Raw genomic sequence first — 27,920 nt, forward strand, 5'->3', positions numbered from 1 at the left:
TGTTGCTGTAATGCCATTAGAAACAACCACGCTGCTGTCTATTTTTCTATCTCAGAACACCTCCCTGCCCACCCCCACTCTCCAAAAAAAAAAAATCTGGGACATTCAGAACAATGCTTCCTGAATATTGCTTTGATAATTTTGGAATGGTTTTAATATTATCAGTCATTATTTTTTGTAGACTGATGTGTGCTGAAAAACTGGACAAGAAAACAGAAAAAGAAACCCATACAATAAGGCGAGGTTTAGTGGTCAGCACCATCTTTTCACCACTTAGGTGAACTTTATGGAATATAAAAGTGTTTACTTGAAGCTGTGCTTACATAAGGGATATGGGACACCCACATATATATGTCACACATGATTTTAAAACTACAAAAATCAGACAGTATGAGGCCGAATCTTCATTTATTCATTTGCCTTTGGTGCTTCAACAGGCAATTTCTTTACAATCCAGGATTTTAGTTCCTCTATTTCAGTTCTGTTCAGCTCATGATTGAGGTTTGGAAAAGTATGAAGTGATGCTGATACTCCCAGGGACTTTAACATCTTGTTGGTCTCTTCACCCCATGAGTAGAGAACTAGTTCATCAGCAGTTCCATGGCACTGAAATAATTCTGGAAGAGCACTATCATTTCTTTTCAAAGCCTAGATGGAAAGGAGACACTGTCAGACATACTGCCAAAAATTTTAAAAGAATATTTACAATTACATGGTGACAACTTATATAGCATTGCACTTACTAATCTACATTTTAGGGGTCATATTGTACTATATGGAAGTAAACAAGGAAATACTGGAAAAAAATGCCCTTCAAATTCCAATATGGTAACTCTTGACAAATGATAAGGTTTACCTTAAGGTCTATACCTGTCTCCAAGTAAGAGAAACAGAAAAAATTCTTGACAGCAAATGGAGCTCATGAGTATTATAATGCATCACAAATTTTCGAAGAATAGTTATGCTTACACAGACTCTTTAACAACTACAGAAAACTAGCAAAGCATTTCATTTGTTAATCTTCTTGTACCCTTTAATAATTGTACTGTCTGTGCAAAAAAGCTCAACAAAACATCATTTAAAGACAGCTTTAAAGCCTCACTTCCCTAATATTCTGTTTATTTATTTCCAGGAAATGGCATAAGTTTAGAATATGAATCAACTACCTCAGATGAATAAACATGTATATTGGATTTTAATCACCACATTTTCCATGTAGCTAAGCAGGTTTTCTATAACACCTACTACACACTCACCTGGTAAACAGCAGAGTCTTTATTGAGAAAACTAGATAAGGCAAAGACTCCTGCCAAATCCTGATGAAACCTATATGCCAAATGCATTGCCATTCCACCTCCCATCGAAAAGCCTCCTAGGGTGCAACAAAAGAAACAAAGATTGGATTTTTCTGTAAGTCTTTGTAAACCAGTGTTCAATTTATCATCTTCAGAGTTGTTTCTTGTATACATAATACAGTAAAAAATGTATCTTAAAGGTTACAATGATCTTAGAATCACTGAATCGTTTAGGTTGGAGAAGACCTCTAAGACCATCAAGCCCAACCTATGACCCAATACCACCTTGTCAAGTAGACCATGGCACCACGTTCAGTTGTTTCTTGCACACCTCCAGGGACAGTGACTCCAGCACCTCCCTGGGAAATCCATTCCAATGTTTAACAACCTTTCTATGAAGAAATTCCTTCTGATGTCCAACCTGAACCTCGTGCGGCAGAGCTTGAGGTTTAATTCAAAGCATGATGCAATTAAGACAACTGGAAAGCTGAAGTAGTGCTGAAGATTCATTACTGAGAGAGGCGAAAAAGGAACAGCCAAAATGCCATTACTTGAGAGGCCATTTGTGTATGGTCCCTACCAGGCAGCTGAATACTGTGGCCATACATACTCTGACATTAAGGAAGTAAAACTTATGAACAGGTAATTCTCACTGCTTTTGGTATTCAAGTTATTTCTCCCCTAGGCTAGCAGCACTCACACTAGATCATGAGATAGAAAGATCTCTATTGTACATAATCAATGAGCGTTCACACTTAAACTAGGATTGAGGATATTTTTGATGTAACACCTTGGGATATTTTATAAACAGGGAACAAATGCAATGTACTCCCCCTGAGCTCTAACAGGATCTCTGAATTAATGGCCTTCTGTGATCCATATGTCTCTTCAACTGCACTAATTCCTTACATAAGATAATTCCTCAGGGATGATTTTTACATGACAAATACTTATTCATTAGGAAAGAAATCCAGACTACCACATTACTTCACAGGGACACAGTACACAGGCCATTATATTGACTGTATCCAGATAATGACTGGAGTGATGTTTCCTTTATTTTCTTATGTGGAATCTGATCATTTATTTCATTTCCTTTTGATCACTCTGAAGAATGCTGTCATCCCAAACCCCAGAAGAAGCACTTCTACTCTAAGAGACCATTTTGCATTTGCTTACAAATAAATACAGACAATGCTTTGACAACATATAAAATGAAGTCCATTTTAAGTATTTCAGATTACAGGAAGAAAAGCTGCATTGAAAAGTCATTACTAGTTTGTAAATGATTTAATCTTAAAATTTTGTACCCAGTTAGTCACAATCTGGCACACTGTCTGCAATTACTCACCAGCAGTCTTTGACAGTGCAGTCACCTTCTGTTTAGAAGAATATTAGGTAATGGCTCTTTTATGTGGCTCATACTACTACAAGAAAATGCAATACAAAGGCCTAGCTCTTGGAATTTGATTTGCATGGGAATACATGAAGTTTATCACCTGATACCACAACAATTTTCAAGTAAATGCTGTGTGGCAAATGCTTCAAAAACAACAATTTGAATAAGCATTTATAGCTGCAGACTATTCTTTTCAATTACAAGAAGCATTTCAATAAAAGTGTATGTTTGACTTAACACATAAAAGACATTCTCAGTCAAGAAATTCTACAAGAATTCAAATTTTGGATGAAGGAAAAATAAGAGGCAGGTACAGATATTACATAAAACAAAGGTATGAAATGACAGAATGTAAACAAAACACAAAAGTACATGTATACAGATGATCTCAGCACGAAGAATACATAAACTGTACAGCATTGCTAAGCAGATTGTGTCAGGAGTGTTAGACAAAATCAAAATGACACAGCAACATCTAATCCCTAGATGGGCAGAACATTGCAATCTCTTCACCCATCTACTTCCCTGCTTGAGACCAATCTAATTCCAAGACACACAAAGACTGCACAGAAGTTCAGAGTTTGCCAGTAAGTTTTAAATAAAGAAGTATGTTCACTTGCAGTTTTCCCCTCATACATATTTTAATGAGAACTGTGATTAATGCTTCAAGACAGTTAAACAGGGTTAGCTCTACAATGCTCAGTATGCCAGTTCAGGAAAGTACCTAACTCTTTGTGTTAACTTCCCTGACTCACAAAGGAGGTTTATGTGCAGGCTAAAAGGGGAGCACACACAAAACAGACACAATTATGTAAAATACTTTCAGTTGCAGAGAAAACTCACTCAAGAATGCATTTATGACCTCAAATCTGCTTCAGTGTAGTGCTGATTTTTAGGTAATGCCCCTCTGCAATAAGAAGAAAGCTGCTTGCAACTCACTTTGGTAGTTCAGAAAGATCTGCTGAAATCACACAGTCATCACACTTCCAAATTAAAGAATTTGAATCAGAAGGAAACTCCCATGCAATACTTTACTAAAGCGAAAACATTCTTTTCTGGAACATAATCTGTAACTATGTTAAGGTAATCTCAGCCACAGGATGATGTAACACAGTGTGTGAACAGAAACTGAATTTCTCATAAGGAATTTATTCCTGATTGAATAAAACAGAAACCCTCATCACAGTTGCCATTTTTCAGTGATAAAGAATTCCTTTCAGAGCTTGCAAATGGCCTTAGGAGCCTTTTAAACAAACCTCCAGCTCACTTTTGCTAAAGAGCTTGCTTTGTATTAATTTGCTTCACATTTGTATTTGTCTGAAATGATAACCTGGTCCATGATGACACTTGAACATTATATGGGGTTCAGGAAACCAAGTATTTGCCTACTGTCAAACTTCAGCTTTGTTTCTTTGTATTTCATCCAACAATGCCTGCGTTTGCATCTCAGAAAAGACTATTCTCCAGCACAAGGGTTTCTTTATTTTTGTCTCTCCTGTCCTGTATACCTAAGAGGATGCTAAAAACTGCCTTCTCCCCCATGCTTCACTTTAGTGGCTGCATTGAGCTATTCCTGAATTCAGAAAGTTCTTTAGGTGCCCAATCTTCTTTACAGAAAAAACAGCTCTCTAACAAACACAGGTTTGACATTGCCAAGTGCATTCTGAGTCATACAGATATGACTGTAAAATGCCTTGGTCCATTTGCTATAATGATTATGGAAATAGGAAGCAACAAACATCACTTTTTCACTCTTTTTGGTAAAATTTTAACATGTGCTCAAAGCTGTTTGCCACACAAGAAATCACAGCCATGGGGACCAAAAATATTTATGAATCATACCTAGTGCACAAATTTTGAAGAAAAAAAGGAACAGGAGAAGCTAAATCCCAGACTTTGATGAGATTAGGATTTGGACTTGGGTGTAGTTTGGGGTGTTTATTTTAAGCAGTATTTCTTCACTAGTCTCTCTGTAGTAGTTGTTCTTCAACTTTCCTGTATTTCTTCAAATTTGTCAGTACAGCTTTGGTAACCAAGTGGCAAGAAATGAATCCTACAGCACACAGTGCCTGTGCCAGCACAGCACAAGACAAACACTCTTCCATTGTATAAGGCTACACCAGCACAGTTAGAAATTGTCTTGGCCTGTTCTGTTGTTATCACAATACATTACACACTCTTGCCTCCTTTTCGTTCCACTCTCACAGCGTTTTTCATTCGCAGTTTCTCCTTTTTTAGTATTTCAACTTAGAGTTGCTTTAATCAGTTTGTTATCAGGAATTTCTCCCCAAAGCTACATTTCAGTTTACTTTCCCGTTTCTCTGGGGACTTTGTGATTTACCTTCTATTAATGGTAACAGCACAACCTTGTTCTACACATCATCTACAAAGAAGCAGACTTTCTGTTTTGACCTTCCCTTTTCATCAATGAATGGAAGTATTATATACATTTAACAGTGGTCACAAATGAATATCAGCAAAGAGTACAAATGCCAGTGGAACAGCAAATTCCCTTCTCCACAGAACTCCCTGAACACTGCTTCTGTGTTAAGTGCTCAAACATGTACTTTGTCTCAAGTGAATTTCCTCACAGCTGTGATTTTCTCCTTTTAATCTCTTCATGAAACTTCACCAAACAAAAACCTTGCACACCAGCAATGAATGGTTTCCACCTTTGACAGCCTCGTTATTCTGTTTGTTACTTAGTCTTTATAAGAGCAACAAACTTGAGAGTCTTTACAAGAACAAAGGCAACTTCCCTTGAGTGGCTCAGCCACTTGCTCTTGTTGAGAACATGAATCAATTTGCTCCCCAACCTTCCTACCAGTCAAAACACATTTGGAAATGCACATTTAAGTGGTACGAGTTTTACCACTTTCTTGTAAAAACAAGTGTACAATTGTTTCTAACATATCAACTCACAGTAAAACCAGAACCAGTTACACTTTTATTTTCAACTATTATGGGTAATAGAGGGGAACCCAACATGTGTACCAAAGGAGTCGTAATTTTTAGCTCTGGAAGGAAAATAAAATCCATGAAAAGTCTCAAATCAATTTTTATTAAGGTGTTACTCTGCCAATCTATTGCTTACTTCAGGTACCCAGTGTGTTTTCTTGGTTGCTTCTAGAGAGGATGACAGCACTGCCCCGCTGCAACACTCACCTGTCATTTTTACAGTTAGCATAACTGCACAACATGGGAAAAAGGAAGAGAACAACCTATCCTTTATGCTCACGGTATTTGTGATTCTAAACTGAATCACAGAAAGCAAAGTAGAAAATAGCTCTCTAAAGCAAATAGTGAAGCACAAAAACAGGTTGTTCTGCAGAGCTGTGAACCTACTGTTAGCAGAGGTCTTTTAGAAGAAGTCAGAAAAGCAATGATAAGGATTTGCTTAAATAGAGCTGAACCTGCACTGACACATGACAATGGAATAGCAAATGTTGTTAAGTCTCACTCTTCTATGATTCTTTTGGCACAACTGTGAAGAAAGTACAGGTTAATTTGTACCCTGTGGCATGTCTGCACAACTCTCAAGCATTCTAAAAGCCCATCCATCCATTTAGTTTTGCACTGAATTCAGGCATTTATTAAAGATGAGTAAGGACATGTTTTCAACAGAATTCGTAGCAAGGCTGAAAAGATCAGAACTCGATTCACTTTATAATTATTTTCTTACCAAAGTCATTACCTTGTATGTGATGATAATATCATGATTGACTTATTTTTGAGTTTACTACTGCGAGTCTTACTTATTCCTAATCTTCACTACCATTTGCTAAACCTGTCATTCACCATACTGAGAATGTGCCACTTCTCAGAGTCTTTAGATACATTGACACCATCAAATGCTGGGAAACACAGTAACAAGTAATGGATCCCACTCCTAATTAAACTTAGCGTCGTACCTCCTACTGAAAGAGTTATGAAGGAAATAGAATGATTAATTCGTTAATGTCTCTTTTTACTTCCTGATGTGTAAGCTTGAGTAGCAGAGATCCAAAAGGAAAACACATGGTCAGTTCAGATACAAAAAGAACCCCAAAAACCAAGAGGAACAAACATTTACCCCGAAGTATAAATGCAATGCAAATTTACATTGATGCACTGAAAATTAATGCAATGTTGCAGGTAGTATGGGGAAGATGGACTAACAGTACTGCTTTGAGCCCAGCATCTCAGGCACAATTTGGATAAACCACAAAGCCACGTAGTGGGAGGTACAGAAAGAGAAATCTCATTTGAATTGCAGTGAAAAACAGCAAAACAAATCTACAAATTTACTCCATGAGAACAAGGCAGTAAGTACCTCTGAATGGAAGACAATGTCATCCTAATAAAGACAAAAGATACAAGATAGGATGAGTGACAATGAAAGGCTTAGAAGCCAAAAACATAAATGCCAAGATTGTAGGTGAAATAGTTTGCTCAACACTTTAACGATTCATTGTTGGATGTTTTTATCTTCACATATTTACAGAATCCTCTCTCTGGGATGTCAAAGCCAAGATATTTTCCCCCCCACTCCCATACCTTTCTCACACACACTGAGAGAGAAGGAAATGCTAATATTTACAAGAAGCATGGAGCTTTCATGTTGCTTCCACCATGGTTCAGTAGCTATGTAAGAAGTCTAGCAAAAAACAAAAACTGGTTGTGTGTCTCGTGTTATTGTTACAGTACAAGAGGTCGGGAATCATGCATGTGTTTTTTGGCATTTAGTCAAACCTACAGGACTGTTATGGAAAGTTTATTTTCACTGGCCGCGTACACAAGTGACTACAGGTGGCAGAGACCAACACGCTTGGATCAGCACTTCTGAGCTACACAAAAAGTGACCTGTGAAAGTAGAAAATTGGTGCTAAATTAAGAACAAAAAAAGAACAAAAAGACTGCCTTTCACTGACGTGCCGTTGACTACAGCGAGCTCTATCAAAATGCTCAGAAAACGAGAGAGCCATTTCTTTCAAGAGCTTCTGACATATTCTCGAATAAGATTGTTGAAATCTTTAACAATTTTCACCTAAGTGGAGTTTTTTTACAACGCAGTATCAATGTGGAAGCAGTTAAAAAAACTCAAAACAACAGAACAACCAACACAAGAAAACAAAAACCAAAACCACCACCACCTGAAAAACCAATTTAGCTTTAAATAGAAAAAGAAATTACTGTCCCACATTTTAAACTGTGGCTTGTTTGGCCAATTTAGCAATGAATTCAGGCATTTATAAAGAAGAAATACATCCTGTTTTTTAAGAAAGGATACTATCAAAGCTCCAAGTGTCAAAATTTGACTAAATTTATAACATTATTTTATCTCCAAAGTCAATAAAACCTACTTACAGCACTATTTGCAAGGAGTGCTTTAGCCAGGAAGACCAGTAAGAGTAACTCAACAAGAATATCTGGTAAAAAACTAAGTACCATTATCAAATTCTGGGGATGATATAATTATTTTTTTGAATAATTATGTACTGCTGTTAGTCTCCCTTCCTTCCTCCTCCAAGGTCAGGGGAAATAAAGCTTAATCAGAAGCCTACTTCCTTCAAAAGACTTGTGTTAAAAGGAAAGCAACTCATGAAACTGTCAGGAAGATAGGAAGGGGTAGATGAGCCATGTCACAAAATTAATATGGAAGCTTTAAAAATACGACTTCATTTACATCCAGTAAACTAAGCAATTTAATTCTTTAGCAGTAGATTCATAGAGCAGCTGTTAAAAGCAAGGCTGCACCAGAATTTTTCTTGATAAAGAAGAGAGGAGTGGCACCATACAACCTGGACTCCATCCTTGGCTTTAGCCCTGCTTTACCAGCAGCCACTTGTGGATTTCGGAGCTATTGAAGCAAACAATGCAGGCTATCATTTCTTTCAGAGAAAATGCTCTTACTGCCCCACCATCCTGAGCCTCGTGGAAAGACTGAATGGTTCAAGAAGGGGAATCATCCCCCAGAACACCAGGTGTTGGGCTTCTCATTTTCCATGTTTGAGAGCCCACTGCTGCTTCCCATCTCTTCCCACTCGCTCACCTTTGCACAGTGCTCCCTCAGATCTTGCCTTCTTATCCCACAGCTCTGAGCTGTCAGCAGCTGCCCACCTTCCTGCTTGCCTAACACCTCACTCGCCCTCATCCAGCAATATCTGACACTCACTCTCAGCCTGTAATTTCTACTCCTCTATCCCATATAAAACCATAACCTTCAATCTTGTTATGCTGTTCATAGTCATTTTGTTTTCTTTCCAGTCATTAAAACTCCCACTTACTACAAAATGGTCACTCAACTCAGTTCTCCTTAACCCTTTAAGGAGCATTTCATTCCCTGTAAGTACCTTCATGCAACTGCTCTGCTCTTTGGTTTCTGTGACCTTCCCGAAAAGGCCCCCACTGTTCTTCACAGACTCCCAAGTTCTCCATTTGCTTCTCTCAATTATTTTGTCTCTATTTTCCATAATAAGATATGTACCAGTATTCCCATTATGGATCTCCAACATGACTCAACATGCACTATGAATTCATAGCAAAATTTCACCATGGTTTCTCCTGCTATAAATGTCTTATTTTTCCCTTTACCTCACAAAGGCTGCCTCCTCCAACTCCATGGTACCAGCAGTCACAAATCCACTGACTACTTCCCACCTGTTACCTTAAGGCCCATCTTCCTGTACCAGATGGATATTCCTGACTTTTTCAAAGAGAAATCTAAAAAGATCTGACAGGACTTAGTTATCTGACATTCTAAGCAAGTAACCATACCTTCCATTATCTCCTGTACACCAATCTCCTAAACTCAGAAAAATTTCAGGCCACACATTTCTCCTTTTCCAGAGGACATTACAGTTTGATGCAGACATACTGACTTGGCCTCACATTTTCTTTTGATCAAAAAAACACAGAATGGCTTGAGTCAGAAGAAACTCTAAAGATTATTTGGTTCCAACCCCTGCCATTGGCAGGAAGTCCTTCCACTAGACCAGGTTCCTCAGGGCCCTGTCCAATCTGGCCTTGAACACTTCCAGGGATGGACATCCCCAACTTCTCTGGGCAATCTGTTCCAGTGTCTCAGCACCCTCAAAGTAAAGAATTTCTTTCTAATATCTAATCTAAAGCTATGCTCTTTCAGTCTAAAAGTTCCCCCTTGTCCTATAATTACACAGCTTTGTAAAAAGTCCCTCCCCAGCTTTCTTGTAGGCCCCTAGGTATTGGAAGGTGCTGTAAGATCTCCCCAGAGCCTTCTCTTCTCCAGGCTGAATACTATAAAGCTGCAGAGTACGTTTACAGAGAAGTCCTAATCTCCTGTAAGAAACAATGGCAGAAGATGGGCAACTATTTGCACAAATTCCTAAGACAATTAATGTCACCGTTATGCATAGAGACCTTACACGATCTCTAAGCTTCACTCTTCACTGCATCACGTACTGGTTAATGACCAAAACCAGCGCAGAAAGGCACAAAGTTCTTGTGGAAGAACACTTCATTTTGTACAGCCACAAGTGACACAATTTTCCACTACCAAGTTTCTTATGCATCCACATGAGTCCCCTTCTGTACTTTGGACGAAGTAACTCAGGGCTGCCTTATTTTGCTTTTTGCATAAACATTGGGCTGAACCATGAGGATGTATGATTATAGTCTCTGTCAGGTGGGGAAACAGAGCTCTCAAGAGTGAAAAAACAAGTACAGTTATTTCTGATTTATATGTGAGGAATGCAAACACACTGAGACGGGGACTTCCAAAGAATCTACAGGATGAAACACTCAGTGCATGCCAACTTCCTTACTCTGCTTATGACTTGGAAAACAACGTTCATACTTTGCAGTCTGACTATTTTTAATTTTGAAGGCTTCAGAGGAAAGGAAAAAAGCCTAGTAGCACACTGGATCTGCACACAGAACATCTCCCAGCCTGCTCAACAGCAAAGCACCTGCACTTCTCCAGCTGCTTCCAAGTCAGCAGGTATAACACAGGAAAGACAGATCAAAAAGACTCTGTTGACAGCCATCCAAAACAATGCACTCTGCAGCCAGGGCAATGAGCCAGGAAGGAAAAGCAAGCACAGGCCTTCACAGAGCAACATGGGGCTGGACCAAGAAAACACACCAGGCTGAATGGTAGTGGCTCAACTATGCAAGATTTTGACGGCGTGACTCAGGTGGACATAAATTTATAAGATCCCACCTTAAGAGTTTTTCCCCCAACCTGGAATAGTCTGTGGTCTAGAGATGGGACAGGGAGCCAAAGACTTGTGAATTCTCACTCCCTCCCTGCCATAGGCGATTTCATCATCCTCAACTCCTGCGCCTCAATATCCTGCTATCTATTTCACCGAAGTACTGTGAAAGTTACTGGAAATTTGTGGAAAGAGAAATAAAGATAGACTCATATAAACTATTACAGCTAATACTTCATTTGTTATCAAGTGTTAACCTTTAGTGCTATGTAACATGCACATTTTTCCTGCATGAATTAATTTAACCCAAAATGATTAGAGCAGTAAGGAAAAGTTCATGATTATTTATATGCTACCTCTCCATTCTCCAAAATGCACGTCATTTTTGGAAAGTGTACTTTTCCATCCTTGAAAAGGGCTTAAAGGCAATAGTAAAATTATGTACCTCTCAAAGTAAATCACTGACCACTCTATTTTAAATAATGATTACAAATGACTGTTGACAATAAAAACAGTTTTACATTTTGAGGATACTGCTTACAGTTAGCCACATTCCCCACCTGATATGGGTTTAAATAAGAATTTAATATTGTTGAGGACTGGCTATTGAAAAGGCTGTTCAGCAGTTTCAAGCCATGCTCATGAGCCTTCAGGATGGAGTAAATTCAAAGGAGATGATCTCTTAACCATTAAAAAAACATTAGAATAAACACATTATAAATAAATCTCTTACCTATGAGTATCCTATTCTTGGCAATGCCGTTCTTAACCTCATCGTTGATCAGCTCTGTAAGGCCCAAGCACATGGAATCGATGCTTTCAATGTGTTCAGGAACGTCATTACAGATCTTATACCTGTCAAACCACACATTGGAAAAGGCTCCTTTCATAGGTGTATATGGCCTGGAGTGGTGGAAGGAAAGAAAACAAATGATTAACCAAGCATAAGACCAAAAGCCTCAAGCATATGTAATAAATAAAAAAAAATTCAGTATATCTCCAGCAAAAGAGACCTCTTTGAGGTCTAACTCGTTTGACATCCGGTCACATTGCATTTCCTTGCACTCAAGTCATGGTCCTTCAAGAATGAAGCCAACATTTGGAAGCTACGTAAAATGCAATTTTCAGCCAGTTCAATGTTAATGTTGGTTAGGTCAGCTAAACATTTTAAATCTTAAGCCTGTCAAGAGGTTCTTAATCCTAAACAAAGCTAGGGTTGAAATCCACACTGGAATATGACAAACTGAAGTAACTTCTAAACCAGACAGCTTTGCAGGGGCTAACTTTATGGAATTCAATTGTCTAATTCTTGACAAAATTGACAGGGGATGGGTATTATGAACCTCTAGGTATTAAAAAAGCCTGGCAATTTCTCTTTTTGTCAAATAAATACAGCAATCCTCATCTTAATGGGGCAAGTATCTCATAAAAATAACTGAAAGAAATGCCATGTGCTTACTGGACTGGTGCACAAACAAGAGACATGATACTACCCACCATAACACCACATTGTCAGAATATTATTTTAAGTGCTTCAACAGGCTGCCCAAACCTTAGATAATCAAGAAACCTTCAATTCAAAGAAGCTTTTTCTTTGTTTTTAAATAAAGATGATTAATAGCGGCCTGAAAATCCCAAGAAAGGTGATCTAATTGCCTTGCAATGGCTCTACAATATATTACAAAACATACTGCTATGAGATCAATCATCTCAAACAAAGCCCCTTGAAACCCTTACTTGCTTTGTTCAACCAGAGGAAATTCTTCATTTTTACTTAAGCTTAGATCAGATTACAATCATCATCCACAAAAGGACAGCTTTTGATACATTTCTGGATGAGAACACACTGAAAATGCTAAAGTTGACTTCTGTGCTGTCTCTGAAATTTTTTCAATACTAGGATTAAACAAAACCACAACTAACCTAAAATGAGAAAGCCACTAATTCAGTTATTCTTAATGAAGGAACAAGTTCTGCCTTTATTAACAAGGCTTCACATATGTAAACAGCTATTTCTAAACCAGTACTGCCACTGGGACAAGTGTTCAAGATTATACTATTTGCACTGTTCAGTCATAAAAGTAAAAAATGAGAGAACAAAGGTTTTTTTCTGCCTGTTGTCATGAACACGAAAAAAAAGTCCATGATTTAAAGGTAAGGAAAATATACAGAAAGAGGCAACAAACAGCAACAGATAGGTACAAACAGACACACTACAGGTTCATCTTTTTCATCAAAGCTTCAGGGTACCTCAAATGTACTGTGATTGAAAGTGCCATACAGTATGTGGTCAAGTGCCTTAGGTAACCCCTCATTTCCTTAATTCAAAACTAACTTGTTATTTCCAAATTACAAATTATTTCCTTAATACAAACGGTAGACTTAAGCACCAGAATTTTAAAAATAGACCTACTTTCTTTTCAAGGTAGCCTTTACTTGTCTATAAACAGTTAACTCCTAAATTGAAGGAAATTCAGTGGAAATATCTTGTATACCCAGCAACATAAAGCTACGTTTTAAAAACATTATTAAAATGCATTTGCCTTTTTTATTGTCTTCTCTTTAGAATCCTATCTCCAGGATTCTTCCCAAATGAATTTATCAACACCTAGTAAGAAATAAGATTACAAATATCTAATTCACAGAAGTCAATTTCTAAGAAGAGATATTCCAGTCAAACCTATCAAGAGCAGAATCAGTGGAGTTTCTGGAAGTCACTTGGACAATGTGATGTACAATGGACTAAATGCCTGGGCAAACAGCATTTAATCCATGATTTTAGCTTCTCTCAAACACTTTTACCTCAATCCTGGTTAAAATGCGTAGCAGACAGAGTGCTTTATTTTCTAGTAAAGTCAGAGTACCTAATACTTGTGTAAGAAAAGATGTGAAAGGTTTTAGTATTTGTCATGGTTTAGCATAGTTTGGTTGAACCCACTACAGTATTATTATAGCAGGTTGACCCAGGATTTATATGGAACAAAGATACATACATATATTGCATTACAGCAATTTACTGTTATATTACATAAATATTAAAACAGGTTTCCCCACAACTAAATGACAAGATCATACCATTTATGAACAGGTCAAAATTCATCATGAGATTATAATACTTGATCAGATGTTGACACTCAGGATTTCTACTTGCTGTCTTTGCAAATTCTTCAGTAAGACAGATGAAAGACCAATGTCTTTTAAGCCCACAGGCAAAGACCCCCAGGCAAACAGACAAGTGGCTTTCAGCTGCCTCAAAAACATCCTTGCAAACACTCTTGATTTCTCAGAAATGCATTAAAAATAACCTTTACATAAAGCTGAGAAGTAAGATTCTTTTAATGGTTCACCCAACTGGCACATCTGTTTTAGTCATTCACCTTTTTCCTTAAATAATCCCTTTATTAGCTGGCACACTACAACTCAGACATTACCACGGTAAACAAATATGTTTGGCATGGAACCATCTGTGCAGCTCCAAGAATACAGCACCAAATTTTTTCATACAATTAAACCACACACACAAAAAAAATCCCTATGTTAAACTGACATGAGAAGCTGGACTGAAATATGCAAAAGCAAAAAAAAAATATAGAGCAGAGTGGAAACTCCATCCAACAAGATCAACATGGTTAGTTAAGGACGAAGTCAGACCAAATAATCAGCTTTAAATTTGGGGGTTTTTTGTTTTGTTAGGTTTAATCAAAATTCATGCCATTAGTCCACCTGTGCCTCACTTTCCTTCTTCTCTTTTAAAAACGATACTAGAAATAAAGCTCTGTGTCTCTAATACTGTGTGCTGTTGAAACTGGGAATGAAAATATATAGTCCCTCAAGATGTGTGGGCATTTTTTCTTACTGGGTTTTAAAGGGTGTGAGTGCTTATGTTTCGCTTGTTCTGGAGCACATAAAAGATTCAAATCCATATAAGAAAACAAGAATCAAGAACCCTCTCTCTGGGTATATTCAGCTTCCAAACTTCTATGTATTTTTAAGAGACAGTTGAAAGTAAGTTCAATTTGTATGAATTTCTCTCTTAAAATTTAAAAGTCAGAAGAGACAGCAAAGGAGACTTGGCTAATATCAAACATCATTTAAGAAACTGCAGGCATTAGGAGGATTAGAATCTTTAAAATGCTTCCCAACATCCCCAAATCACTCTAAATGATGTTTTCTGATTACTTTATAGCTCCTATTTGTAAAGGTGTCATTGTAGATCAACATACTTCTTGCATTAGAGTGCAGTCTCAAGATCCTACACAATACTTCCACTGTCTTAAAACGAAAATATGTCCTGTAATATCTTTGTAAGTAGTTATCATCATTTTAATCTCAAAAAGAAGTAATTTTCACCGTTGATTTCACTGTGAAGTTTCAAAGCAATACACCTCATTCCAGATTTTAAAAACTCAAGATAGATTAGCTTCTGCTAACCTGAGTTCTGTAGTAATGAAGAAAACATGATGAAAGTAGGTAGCAGCAACACCATCTATTTCCACCTTTCTGAAGCATGAATATATCCTCTAGACCTTCTTAATCATGTTTAGAATTGTGCCAGCTAGTCTGAAATTATCGTAACAGAAGTGGAGAGCAACCAAATGATGCTACACAAGGTTCAAATTCTGATCTCAAACTATGGCAAATCCCATCTCCAAAATGATGATATTAGCATAGTGATTCACATAAAACTACAGGTGGTTTTGTTCATTACCCAATAAATCACTGTCCCTATCCAACATTTTAAGTTAGAGGACAAGCCAGCAGTTATAGCTGCATTAAATAAGAGTAGAAGACAGCACATTGATAAATGGCAAATATTCTTCCCCCAGCTCTTTCTCCTGATGCACAATTGTATCACTGCTCAGCACTACGATCACCCTGCATTACATAAACCCAGACCACTGGTGCTGGCTCCAGGCTTCCAGACAGAACTTCCCGAAATGTCAGACAGAACTGGAAATTTATAGTGAAGCTGGGCTTCAAGATTGAAATAAAGACAAAGGAAGATCAAAATTTACAGAAATCCTCAATTTTTCTTGCTTCTCAAGCCCATCTCCTCTCAGTTAGGAGACAGGGACTCTCAAACTGTACTGCTGTCTTTTGGAAGACTGTGCACCCCTCTGAGAAAATCTACAGGGCACACTACCACAGTAGGTCTACATTGCTCTGATGAGACTCCACCTGGAGAACTATATCCAGTTCTGGAATCCTCAGAACAGGAAAGACATGGACCTGTTGGAGCAGGTCCACAGGAGGGCGACAAAAATGATCAGAACACCTCTCCCACAAAGAAAGGCTGAGAGAGTTGGGTTTGTTCAGCCTGGAGGAGACAAGGCTTCAGGGAGACCTTACTGCAGCCTTCCAGTACTTAAAGGGGCCTATAAGAAAGATGGGAACAAACATTTTAGTGGGATCTGTTGCAACAGGACAAAGAGGAATGTTTCAACTTAAAATGGGTACATTTAGACAAGATATAAGGAAGGCATATTTTACAACAAGGGTGCTGAAACAGCAGCACAAGGTTGCACAGAGGTGGTAGATGCCGCATACCTGGAAACATTTAAGGTCAGGCTGGATGGGATTCCAAGCAACACGATCTAGTTGAAGATCCTGCTCATTGTTGAGGGGCTTAAACTAGATGGTCTTCAAAGGTCCCTTCCAATCCAAAATATTGAGTGGTTCTAGAAGCAAGTCTTGACTCTCTTAAAGCTAATGGCTGGTTTTTTGAATGAAAGCAAGTGACTCCCTAATCCCAAATTCTCTCATATCATAAAGTCACTGCTGAATTTCAGTACTACATTTTAATAGAAAATTTAGGTCAAAATTCTGCTTTTTAATTCCCCCTGTCTCTTGAGGCAGAAAGCAAATTTTAAAAGAAATGGGGAGGAAAGCAGAGAATCCAGCTAGTCAAATACGTAGTATAAATTGGAAACTCTAGTCCAAGGTACATCTTATGTTAAAACTGAGGGTGAACATATCTTAACAATGAAGCTTTGTGGTATGGTAACAGAGCATGTGATGTGTCCAAAGTTCAAACAGCTTTAACTTAGAACTACACTTAAAAAAAAAAAAAAAAATTGTAAAAGGAAGGCAAGAGTCATCTCCGTAAGGAGCAATTTTGGCTGTTCTCCAGAAAAGGCTATGCCCTGTTCACTCAAACACATGCAAATGCTTTTGATAGAGCTGTTCTGGATGCACATTGTCTGAAATGAGAGCTGACTGAGCCGGTACAGAATGGTTACCTGAAGAAATACTATGCTGACAGCTTTTGTTACTTGAGACAAATCTTATTCATTCAAGACAAAGGGAGCTGCAATAGAATCTGGCATAAAACTCAGTGGGAGAAATTAAGTTTGTTTCTGTTTCTTTGCTTCTGTTGGTTTGCTGGGTTGGTTTTGTTGTTTGGGGGGGGTTTTTTTGGAGACGGTAGAGTAAATTGCGGGGATTGGTACTAATCAGAGAACAGCAATAATTTTATGGTTGAAAAGACCATAAAAGACCTTTAATACACATTGCCAGCTCCTCAGCAACCAACTAATAGTGGCTGCTTTATACATTCACTGAAAGGAAGTAGCAAGAGGCAAACCAGGGTCCAATCTGCATCAGTTCTCCATTATGGGGTCTGAAAGGCACTCTGGGATTCAAAGTGGCATCTTTCACAAGCTGGTGGCAAACACTTAGGATGGATGAATGATACTAGCTAAGAACAGAAACCCTTGAAAAGGCTGGAAAGCAAGAGTACAGAATGGCACATAACTTAGAAATCCACAACAGCTTCCTGGAAGGGTGATATAAAAACCACTTCTCCAACTCTTCTGTACTGGAAAAGGGTTGAGAGAAGAAAAACAAGAGGCAGGATGCTTAGGAGCACAATGTAGTAAAAGGGATTAGAAATCCAAGATCATTTCCATGATATTTTAATTTGTTTTCCCCAAGCGTGACTACAGTTATCTCTGACAAGTGTTTACTGCATTCCACGTGCTATTTAGCATCTGATGTATTAGATATATGCATATCCGTAAAGTTTTCCTCACCTAATTCCAAAAAGGAAAATACAGAGTTTATCCAAGCATGCTTCAAGCATTATTATGCAGAACATGTTGAATTTCTACTTAAAGGAGATGAAAGAACCACCCCATGACACCAACCCAAACCTTTTCCATTTCTCCCTCAAGCTCCCACCTTTAAAAAAGACTCCTTTGTGTTAAATTTATGAATGAGGTTAGGGCTTACAAAAGTCAAGGATTAATAACATTTGCTTGAGCCAAAAACAGTACGATAGGCAGTGTGCACGCTCCCCTCCAATCCATCTCAAGTCCGAGCTGCAGTACCCCTGCTGCTTTTCCAATCCGAGGCCTCTCACAGGCAGAGGCTGCCAGTGGAGCTGAGTGGTGCCAAACTGTCTGGTGGTTTTGTGATAGAGCCAGATGGGGACTATGGTAAGATGAAGCTCATTTCCACCCACGAGCTGAGCAAAGATGTGAATTTAGGTGAAAAGATGGAGTACTGGGCCTTTTAGTCCTTACCAGCCACATAAAGATAATGGAAATTAGAATAAATTGGGAAAAAAACTCCAACCAGACAACAAGTTCTGCACAGAGACTTAAGTACCACAGAAAAGTTTGTTGAGTGAATGTCAAAAAGATCCACAAAATAGCCAAAGTAGTATTTACAGTTGATTTTCTGACTTGCGAAAGAGAAGGACTGTCAGAATGGAATGCAAGACAACGCAAGGAATCTTTGGCCCAGATTTTTTCAGGGAATTATAGAAGGCAAGGTATATGTATTAAAACAAGCAGAGCCTAAATGGTTTTAAATTTACCACGTTAGCTCCTGCAATGCCAATTTAAACTATCACTTTATATTAAAAAAAAAAAAGGTTAAATTGGGTGGTATTCAGTTCTGATTTAGAAACTCAATAGAAACCTAATGTTTAAGTCACAGTTGTAGCAGCTGAAACAGTATTTAAAGTTGTAGCCATCCTGACCCAAATAAAAAGGGAAAAAGGAAACACTTTCCTTTAAAACTATTAGTGTAGACGTGGCTTTAGGGATTGCATCAGCTACTAGGGCTCCAGTTTGAGCTTGTTTTTTTTAAAGATATATATTAGCATTACAATTGAGAGAAAATAGAATTCTCTTGTGTTTAACAAGTTTAATCTATGTGCAGAAGCACTAATTTTGAAAGAATGCTGGATACAATTAAAACAAGTTCTTGACTCATTTTTAAGTCTCCCAGTAGGCTACATTACCGGGAAAAAAACAAAACCTCCAAGCAATGTGTAAAACTTTTAATTTGTAAAGCAAAATTTGCATACCCCAGGTACATGCATTTAATTTCCAAACATATTCCAAATTCAGGTGTCACTACTCTCACTACATCACACCGAGCCTTCAAATCCACGTATTTTTTCCATTTTTATCTAAGCATGCTTTTTACCACATGCATTTTACTTAGTATTTTTGCAAGTTTTTCTTTTTTAACTGTAAATTTCACTATCTATATTATGTTATTTTTGGTCAGGAAACAACCAAATATGAGACTCACTGCACTTTCCAATGTAATGGGGGATAAGTGAGACAAAATATTGCAAATACTGCCTGTCCAGGGTACATCAGGTGATCACTCTCTGTACAAACCCTGAATATTATAAAAATTATTAAAGAAAATATTTTTTTAAAAAAAGAAGTTTGATTTTTTTCTAGAGACCTATAGAGAAGAGTAAAAAACAGTTTCATAAAATGTAGTTCAGTAACATTCCTTTGCTTTTACCCATAATTGTCTCTAGGGTTTGCGGAAATCAATGCTAGTGTAGACAAAGAACATATTTCTGAGTTCTTCCCAATTATATGCTGGACTGGTTTTCCAAAATAATTTTCAAATACATTGACTCTTGAATCAAAACATGTCTGAACCTCTGATGCTGTGCAAATTAAAAATGTGCGTGTTTCAGCACCTGGGATAAGAGCTAAACAAAACATAAATATAACCCAAACCCATCCTCTACCAAAAAAACCCCCAAAAACAATGTTGTGTTGAAAAATGTGAATTCCACTGCTTTTAAAAATTCGGTTCAACAGAGGTGAAGAATGTATAAGACCATCTCTATGGATCTATCAGCAGAATAACATCCATCAAAAATATGAGGAGGTATTCCTGACCTGCAGTTTATCCTGCCAAAGCCCCCAGCTTTGCAGTTAGATCATCAAACCTGCTTTTACTGGCATAACTACTTTGACAGAGAACATTCAATGTGCATGTGCAAAGTTCTCCTGGAAAAGACAGGAGCTTAGAGTATGAAGTACATCCACATTAACAGGATTTTGCCAGAAGAGCACATTAGCCAACCCTAGGAGGGTGTTGCCAAGCTTCAAGCTTTTCTTTGATTTCATCATCAGCACAAGAACCTGCAGTCAAGTTTTGCACTGACAGTGCAGTGGCAGGTTAGAGACCCACAGAGGCTCTCTCTCAGCAGCCTGACTTTCAGCCAGCACATTACTCAGCCTCTATGTGAGCAAAGAACCTGGTTTCAGAATCTTTCCAGCAGATCTGCGTGCCCATAACCACCCAGCTATAGGTCTCATGAGCAAGGATGCTGAATTCCTCCCCTGGTGCCAGAAACATTTTGAATTCTTATCAAAAGATATACGCGCATATATATATATATATATATATATACACACGTGTGTATATATATATATACACACATACATAAAACCAACATATATACTCAAGTTTAATTACTTTAATGTCTGCCATTCAAGTTTGGAAGTTCTAGGCCTTGCTTTTGTTTTCTGTGAAAGAAAGGAAGGCAACTGTTACAAAACCATTTCAAAAAAGCATAGTGTGGATTGTTCTTGAATACCAAAACAATATGAAATAGGTCTGTAAATGCTTTGTAATTGTGGTTTCACAAATGACACGTATCATCACCACTTCAGCATTGCTGCAAACAGTGGCAAACACTGCTGTACTTAGGAGCATCTGTTTTATTTTACTGTGTCAGCTAGGGCTGTTTATCAGCAACAGAAGGCTGTACACAAGAGTACTTCTCCAGTCAAAACCAAACAGTGTTTTACATTCTTTGAATACATAACTTTTCTGTTTTGCTAAAAGCCACTTCTGAATCAACTCATGCATGGCCCTACCTGCTCTAGAAAAGAACAAGAGTAATCTCAACTTAAAAAAGAAAAAAAAGAGAGAGAAATAAACTGTTTATTCACATCTTTTAATTACAACAGTATCTTTCTTCCCATCTGTTTACCAAAGTACTGAAATGCGAAGTCTTAAGATAAAAACAAATTCCTTCATTTGAGTCAGGAGACCTTGCTCATTAATTATTCATACATAGTTTACATCTGTAGTTACCCAAAGAAACCAGAACAAGTGAGAAAAGGACTGGACCTCAGAAGTGCAGTGGGGTGGAAAAGTGAAGCACTGGCCCAGCAGATGTGGTCTGAGGCGCTCTGGCTGCATATAGCATAGGGAAAAAAAACATTTCCCAGGGGAGCAACTCCTCCTGCATTTCCCCAGTATCTGGTGTGTTGGTAGGGAAGCAGTGGAGCTCATCAGCATGTGTGATGTGCCACTGGTAACTCTAGCATCACTTCAGCCTGTCATCAGTGAAGCAATGAGCACATTATTTACAGAAAATGGTATTCACTCCCTGCTAACCCAGAACACACAGCTTCAAAGGCTTCCACTCACGGGCTTGATTTTTCTGTAACACAGTGAGTACATTCACACTGCAATCTCTCAGTTGCTTTTCCTGCCTAAGTAGACCATAAAAAATACATGGTCAAGGAAAAGGTTGGGGTTTTTTTCATGTATTAGTGAGTGCTAGACAAAATCTGCTATTATACTTGTTTATACCTTCCAAGAATTTTTTTTCTGACTTTGAAACCTCTGTACCTCAAAAGTCTGTGTCACAATTTCCTTTTCCGTTCAGCATTCATCCACACTTATGCACAAATTCAGAAAGAAACTCAACCCGCTTACATTTCAAGGAAACATTTTCCTAACTTAGAGCCACAGACACCTTAAAAAAAAATGGTATTAAGAAAAATTAAACACCTCTGAAAATTAGTATTTAATATATGTTACATACATAATATATATAATTATATATTATATATTAAATATTATCTTTGGATACATTACTATGGGGGTAGGTGTCCAACTTTTAGCCTCTAGATTTGACTTCACAAACTTTCAAAATCCTACAGGAAAAATTTTTTGTCTGTATTTCCATCTACTACTGAACACAGCATCATTTAATAACAAGACTTCAGCTTACAGCAAATGTTGAACTCAATTCTCTTTGAAATAGTTGGGCCAGGATTCAAACAAGAAGTAATGTGCATTTTTGAATTCCCAGCCCTTTTTCCAGGAGCTGAGGATCTTTGACATCCTACTTGCCAAAAAGACTGACCGCCTTCAGGACTGAAACCTGGCATTAAATACAACACAATATTTTAATGGTTAATATATGGGAGTTATTCCAGGTAGGACTGTGATCTGGATCATGGCTCTATAATGCCCTACAACACACATTGCAGTGTCATCTTCTATTTATATGAAGGAGATGGATAGCTACTATGAGGACAATACCCAAATTTCAACTAGAGGCTATGACTTCTGTGAACCATTTAGAGTCTTAACCACTCAAAAACACAGCTCCTGGACAACAATGCATGGTTGAGCTTCAGTTTTGTCAAAAAGCATGTACATGAGAGAGAAGAAGAAATTGTTACAACAGTCTGTACCAATATTCACAGCCTATTTTACAGTTTTGGAACACAGGAATTTAACCCTACAGTTACAATCTATTAAATGATACCTGGCAGGAGCCGTTGGGTAAATTACTTTTATATGTTGGAATGCCATGTCTTGATTCAAAATTTGTTTTATCCATGCTCTTGCTCCTTGGCCAGTATCACCTGTGTCACACAGAAGAGTACAAAAAGAATTATTCTGTGCATTTAGCAAGAAAATTATGTAATAATATAATATATAATTATATCATTATTATAAATGATATATTATGTCAAATATACTTCAGATTGACTTAAATTATTAAGTTAATACACTAAAATGCTAAAAAAGAACTTTCTAGAACAACTTCAGTCCCCTTTCCAATGGACTCAAAACTTCCTAGAAAAAGACTGCTTAAGAGGTCTCACAACATAAGCTTAATCAATACTTCACTACATTCAATGACTTAAGTATCTCCCAAGCAGACACAAGGCTTTATCTCTTACTTGCCGTTTACCTTATTTGCTGATAACTGATAAACAAAAAATCTCGATAAACATCTTGAAAGGTGAGATAAAATAACTGTTGCTCCCCTTAGAAAAGATAATTACTTTTACTAGAGAATTTTATGTTAACCCACTTCAGAACCCAGTAAAAAAGATCTTCACATTTAATTATGCTAATATTGCACATAGGCTTTAAGGGAAAAACACAATTTGTAAAGAGATAGGTTCAGTCTAAATATCTAGCAGACTCTTAAAGAAACCTTAGTCACACAGTTCTGCTTGGAAACTAGTTGAGATCCACTCCCAATCTGGTTTTCTTCTAGTTTTACCAACTCAGCCTACAGCCAAAACCCCTGCAGACTGAAGTGCTATGAACAGGATGAACTCTTCTGCAGATAGCACATGCTCCTTTTACACAGATACACATATATACACCAGTTTCTCCAGCTTGTGTTTGCACCACTGGTATCTTCAGCCATAACTTCACTGCCACCCCTCTGAAGAGCAGGCACACACAAGTCCTCAGTATCATACAATACTTCAATCTTGAGGAATCCAGTCCATCAAGGAATATAGTTTACAGTAGGAAGGATGTTCAACCTAAAAAATTTAGTGGGGGCTCAGCAAACTGGAATTTCACTACTGCCACTCATGCCATAGGACTTTAGTCTTGCTTGAAGTTGAGGTTCCCACATATTATCAATTCAAATTGCTAATATTCTCTATTCTCTATTCAGTTCAAGTTGTTTTGTTTGACTTCAGAACTCACCCCATTTTTTTCAATAAAATGGCCAAACCAAAAGAAAAAAATATCACTGTCCTTAGCCAGGCTTACTGCCACATTACATGGACTCATCTGAACACTGTCACATGAATATACCAATTCATTGTTAAAATTATTGTAATTCCCCAATGGAGAGAAGCTGCTCTTACTTTAGGACTCTAGCAAAATTTAGTGGCTTTTATTTATACACACATTAATGTATCTTCAAATTTAAAACAGAAGGCAAGAAGGATTCAAATCCTGCAATTTTTTCCCTGTTAAGCACAACTAGCATAACTAGAACTAACTGTTCTCTGACCTGAACACTCCACGTGACAAATAAAAAACAGGGTTGCAAAACTGACACAAACCTTACCCTGTGCTAAGTTAAACAGTAAAATCAAAGTTACCTCCTTAACTGGATGCTTCAGAACACACTCCCACAAGCACTTTGCTGATGCAAGCAGCATGGTCAGAAGCCCAAACACACCTCTGATTCTTCACAGACACTCTTGACTTACCAAGGGTTTCCTCAAGGCTGTTGTCACCTCACTTATAAACAATGTATCTTAGAGGGGCTCAAACTAACATTTTTCTCCTTATAGAGTCCTTTTTTTTCAGTTAAAAAGCCAAGGCTTAGGCCTTGCAAATACATGCACAGAATGAACCCTCAGGTAAGTCAACCAGCTATATGAATGATTATAGAATTGGGACTTAGGTCTTTACAAACTCCTTAATGATGCAGGACAAATCATTATTCTACTATTTATATCCACCTCTTAAACTTCACAAAGGTCTGCAGAAACATTTACCGTCATTGAACACAACTTGTCCATGAAAAGGTCACAGAAAACTCAGTAAGAGAAAATTTAACTATGCCCTTCCATGTGTCAAGAACTGTCATGGTCCAAATGCTACTCAAACATGCAAGTGCTTGTATGCTCAGATAATGTAGTTTGACTTCCTAAGAACAGAACTTGAAGGAGAGGGAGAAAGAGAGGAGACTGTGACATCAAACAAAAACCAACAAACCTCCTGAAATATTAAGTCTTTCAGGCTCTTCTGAAATTTTAGCATTGTATGTTCTTCTGAACACTACAAAAGCAAGCAAATGATGGGTGACTCTGCTTTGAGTCAGTTTACAAACTGCAAAAGACTGATGGCAGCTATATTATCCTTTTCTCCCTCCTCAAGTAAAATATGAATTTCTTTCCTTTCAAATATAGCTTGAATTTCCAAGTTTTCTTTCTGTGCAAAGTTTAAATTTAACAACATGTAACATGCAGATTGGATATTAGGAAAACTTTATTCACCGAAAAGGCTTTCAAGCACTGGAACAGGCTGCCCAGGAAAGTCACTGAGTCACCATCCCTGGAGGTATTTAAAAGATGTGTAGATGTGGCACTTAAGGACATGGTTTAGTGGTGGACTTGGCAGCGTTTGGTTAATGGTTGGACTCGATGTTCTAAAAGGTCTTTTCCAGCCTATGATTCTGTGCTTGTTACAACATGCAAAGTTGTAATCCTCAGCCTAAAAAGCTATTACATACTTGCTATGCCCATCTTCCTTGCCAAGCTACCAAATGGCACCTCTACCTCAATCTGATGTAGAGTACATCAGGATTTTTCTAATATTTTTCTATACCATTTTGCACTTACATTCTGCACTCATTATAGTTTGTCTAGAGCAAGCATTACGAACAAAATGGATTCATGCCATTTGACTGCCACTTTCCATCACAAGTGCTGTACAAAGGTTTACAACTCAGGTTTACAGGCCAGCCCACAGCAACAGCACTGTGGCTACTTCTGTTTTAAATTCGATTCTGTGGAACTCTTAGAAACCAAATAAAACCACCCCATTACAAACATTATGAACAAAATCATATAAAAAAAAAAGAAAAATTGTAGAGTACTTTAACCACATGCGGAATCAACCTCTAACCATAATCCTCCCTTACTCCTCCAACATTAGAGAATATTATTTCCTCAAGCATTAAAAAATTAGCATTATCAAGAGAGCTGAACACATAAACTCTTTCATTTTCATTATTTTACTCACAGAATTTTTAAAAAGCAAAATTAAACTAGATGATAAAAATGAAACTATTAAGGACACATCTTTGTTAAACTCAACAGAATCATCAGCTAAAAGCAAAAGTAAGCAAAACACAGGGAAAGTGTTGAGCATATTGCCATATGCACATGGGCAGCTCAATAGTATTGATTTGCAAGGCCTTGATCTAATAAAGACCTAAGATTACTGGGGTTTTTCTTTTCTTTTTATTGTCATGTGGACTTTAGTGTTGTTATTTAGCTCGTTAGAAATAACGTTTAAGGAAAAAAACCAACAAAACACACGCTCCCTTCCAGTCACTGATGTAGGTAAGTCTCCCCTGCAGAGAGTGGCCATGAAGCCAGCCCAGACAGGGACAGGGCTCTTTTTAACAGTCAGAGGTCTGTCAAGCCACACTGGCTTTTAAAAGGTGACAGTACTCTCATGCCAATCCTAAAACAGCAAGAGCCACTTTAATTGTGAAAATCATCCTTTGCATGTGGCTACCCTCTGAGAAGGGCAATTTAGGGCGTAACAGGACTCGGGGAAACGGTATGAAGTGTAAAGTCGGGTATTAGGAGAAGGTTGTTCACCCAGAGGGTGGTTGGGCACTGAACAGGCTCCCCAGGGCAGTGGTCACAGCACCAAGCCTGACAAAAGTTCAAGAATGTTTGGACAATGCTCTTAGGCACACGGTGTGACTGCCGGGGTGTCCTGTGCAGGGCCAGGAGTCGGACTGTGATGATCCTGATGTGTCCCTTCCAACTGAGCATGTTCTGTGATCTCCCGCAACGCGGTGTTCTCACGGAAGCCGGGCTGCTGTGAGCCGGCGCCGCCCCTGCGGGACCTTCTCCGGGCACCCGCACACGGCTCTGCCGCCCACCGCCAGCTCCTCCTTCCCGGCCTGAGGAGGGCACGGCCGCGGGTCACCTCAAAGCCTTCCCCAGGCCTGGCGGCTGCCGCGGCCACCCCGCCCCGCCGCCCTCTCCCGCAGCACCGGCGGGCCGACCCTGCCCGCTCCCCGGAGCGCCCCGTCCCCACGGGCAGCGGGGAGAAAAGGGAGGGAAAGCAGGCACCTGAGCCGTGCAGGAAGATGAGGGAGGCGGTGTGCCTGCCCGCGGGGGACACCACGCTCCGCTGCAGCGCTGTGGGCGCCGCCATACCCAGCACTCTCTTCTTCCTCCTCCTCCTCCTCCTCCTCCTCCTCCTCCTCCTCCAGGCCGGCCCTGCCGGTTCCGGGGCTGCCGACGGCTTGTCTCCGCCCCCCGCGCCTCTGCTGAGGCACCCCCAGCTCTCCTGGCACCGAGCTAAGAAAGCTCGGTTAGCAGAGCTTGTTTACGGGCAGCGCGGACTCCCTGCAGACGCCGTATTTAGCAGTGCCCTGTGCGGGGCCGAGCCGCCCCTTTGGTGTTGTCAGACGTGTGCGGGGAGGCGTCGGGCTGCAGCTCACCGCGAGCAGCGCTGCGAGGGCAGGGCCCGGCTGCGGGTGGCACTGGTAGCTCCTTCGGGGCGCTTCAGAAAATGAAGGGCCTGCAAGGAGCACCGTGAAGAAGGTCCCGCAGACATTTGAGAGCTTGTCCGGCCTTAATCCATGTCTAAGCACGACTATTCTGATGCTCTTGCTAGTTTCAACTGAACTGCCATAAGGGGATAAGGAGTAGGAGCTTACTTTTGCACTTTTAGGTAACTTATACACGTTCAAGGTTTTTTTTTTTTTTTTTTTTTTTTTTTTTTTCCCCTTCCTCTAGTGCCGTGCAGATTAGCCAGCTGCCTTAGCGCTTTGAGGTCTGCGACAGTGGGACGAGGATGGCCGGCCATAAAGTGCGCTGTTGCCATTTCACTGGCCAGGTGCAGTGCGGCCCGGGGCAGTTCATCACAACTCGTTCTGGCAAGCCCTAGGGGCGCACCTGTTAGTTCTTAAAAATGTAATGAAACCCTAGCCTCTTGAGGTAGCGCGTTATTACCTTCAGAATGGCCTGT

General features: G+C 38.9%; 1 protein-coding gene across 1 annotated transcript; it reads right to left on the minus strand.

Annotated features, from left to right (window-relative positions):
- Positions 1–389: 389 nt before the first annotated feature.
- Positions 390–27,136, minus strand: LYPLAL1 (lysophospholipase like 1). The gene is made up of 5 exons (XM_039569673.1): positions 27,017–27,136; positions 22,702–22,801; positions 11,599–11,768; positions 1,257–1,372; positions 390–648 (listed from the first exon to the last, which is right to left on the minus strand). The coding sequence occupies exons 1-5, from the start codon at positions 27,099–27,101 to the stop codon at positions 409–411; spliced, it is 711 nt and encodes a 236-aa protein (XP_039425607.1). The 5' UTR covers positions 27,102–27,136; the 3' UTR covers positions 390–408.
- Between the last annotated feature and the right edge of the window lie 784 nt (positions 27,137–27,920).

The sequence above is a fragment of the Corvus cornix genome, chromosome 3 (assembly GCF_000738735.6).
Source record: "Corvus cornix cornix isolate S_Up_H32 chromosome 3, ASM73873v5, whole genome shotgun sequence".
Taxonomy (NCBI): domain Eukaryota; kingdom Metazoa; phylum Chordata; class Aves; order Passeriformes; family Corvidae; genus Corvus; species Corvus cornix.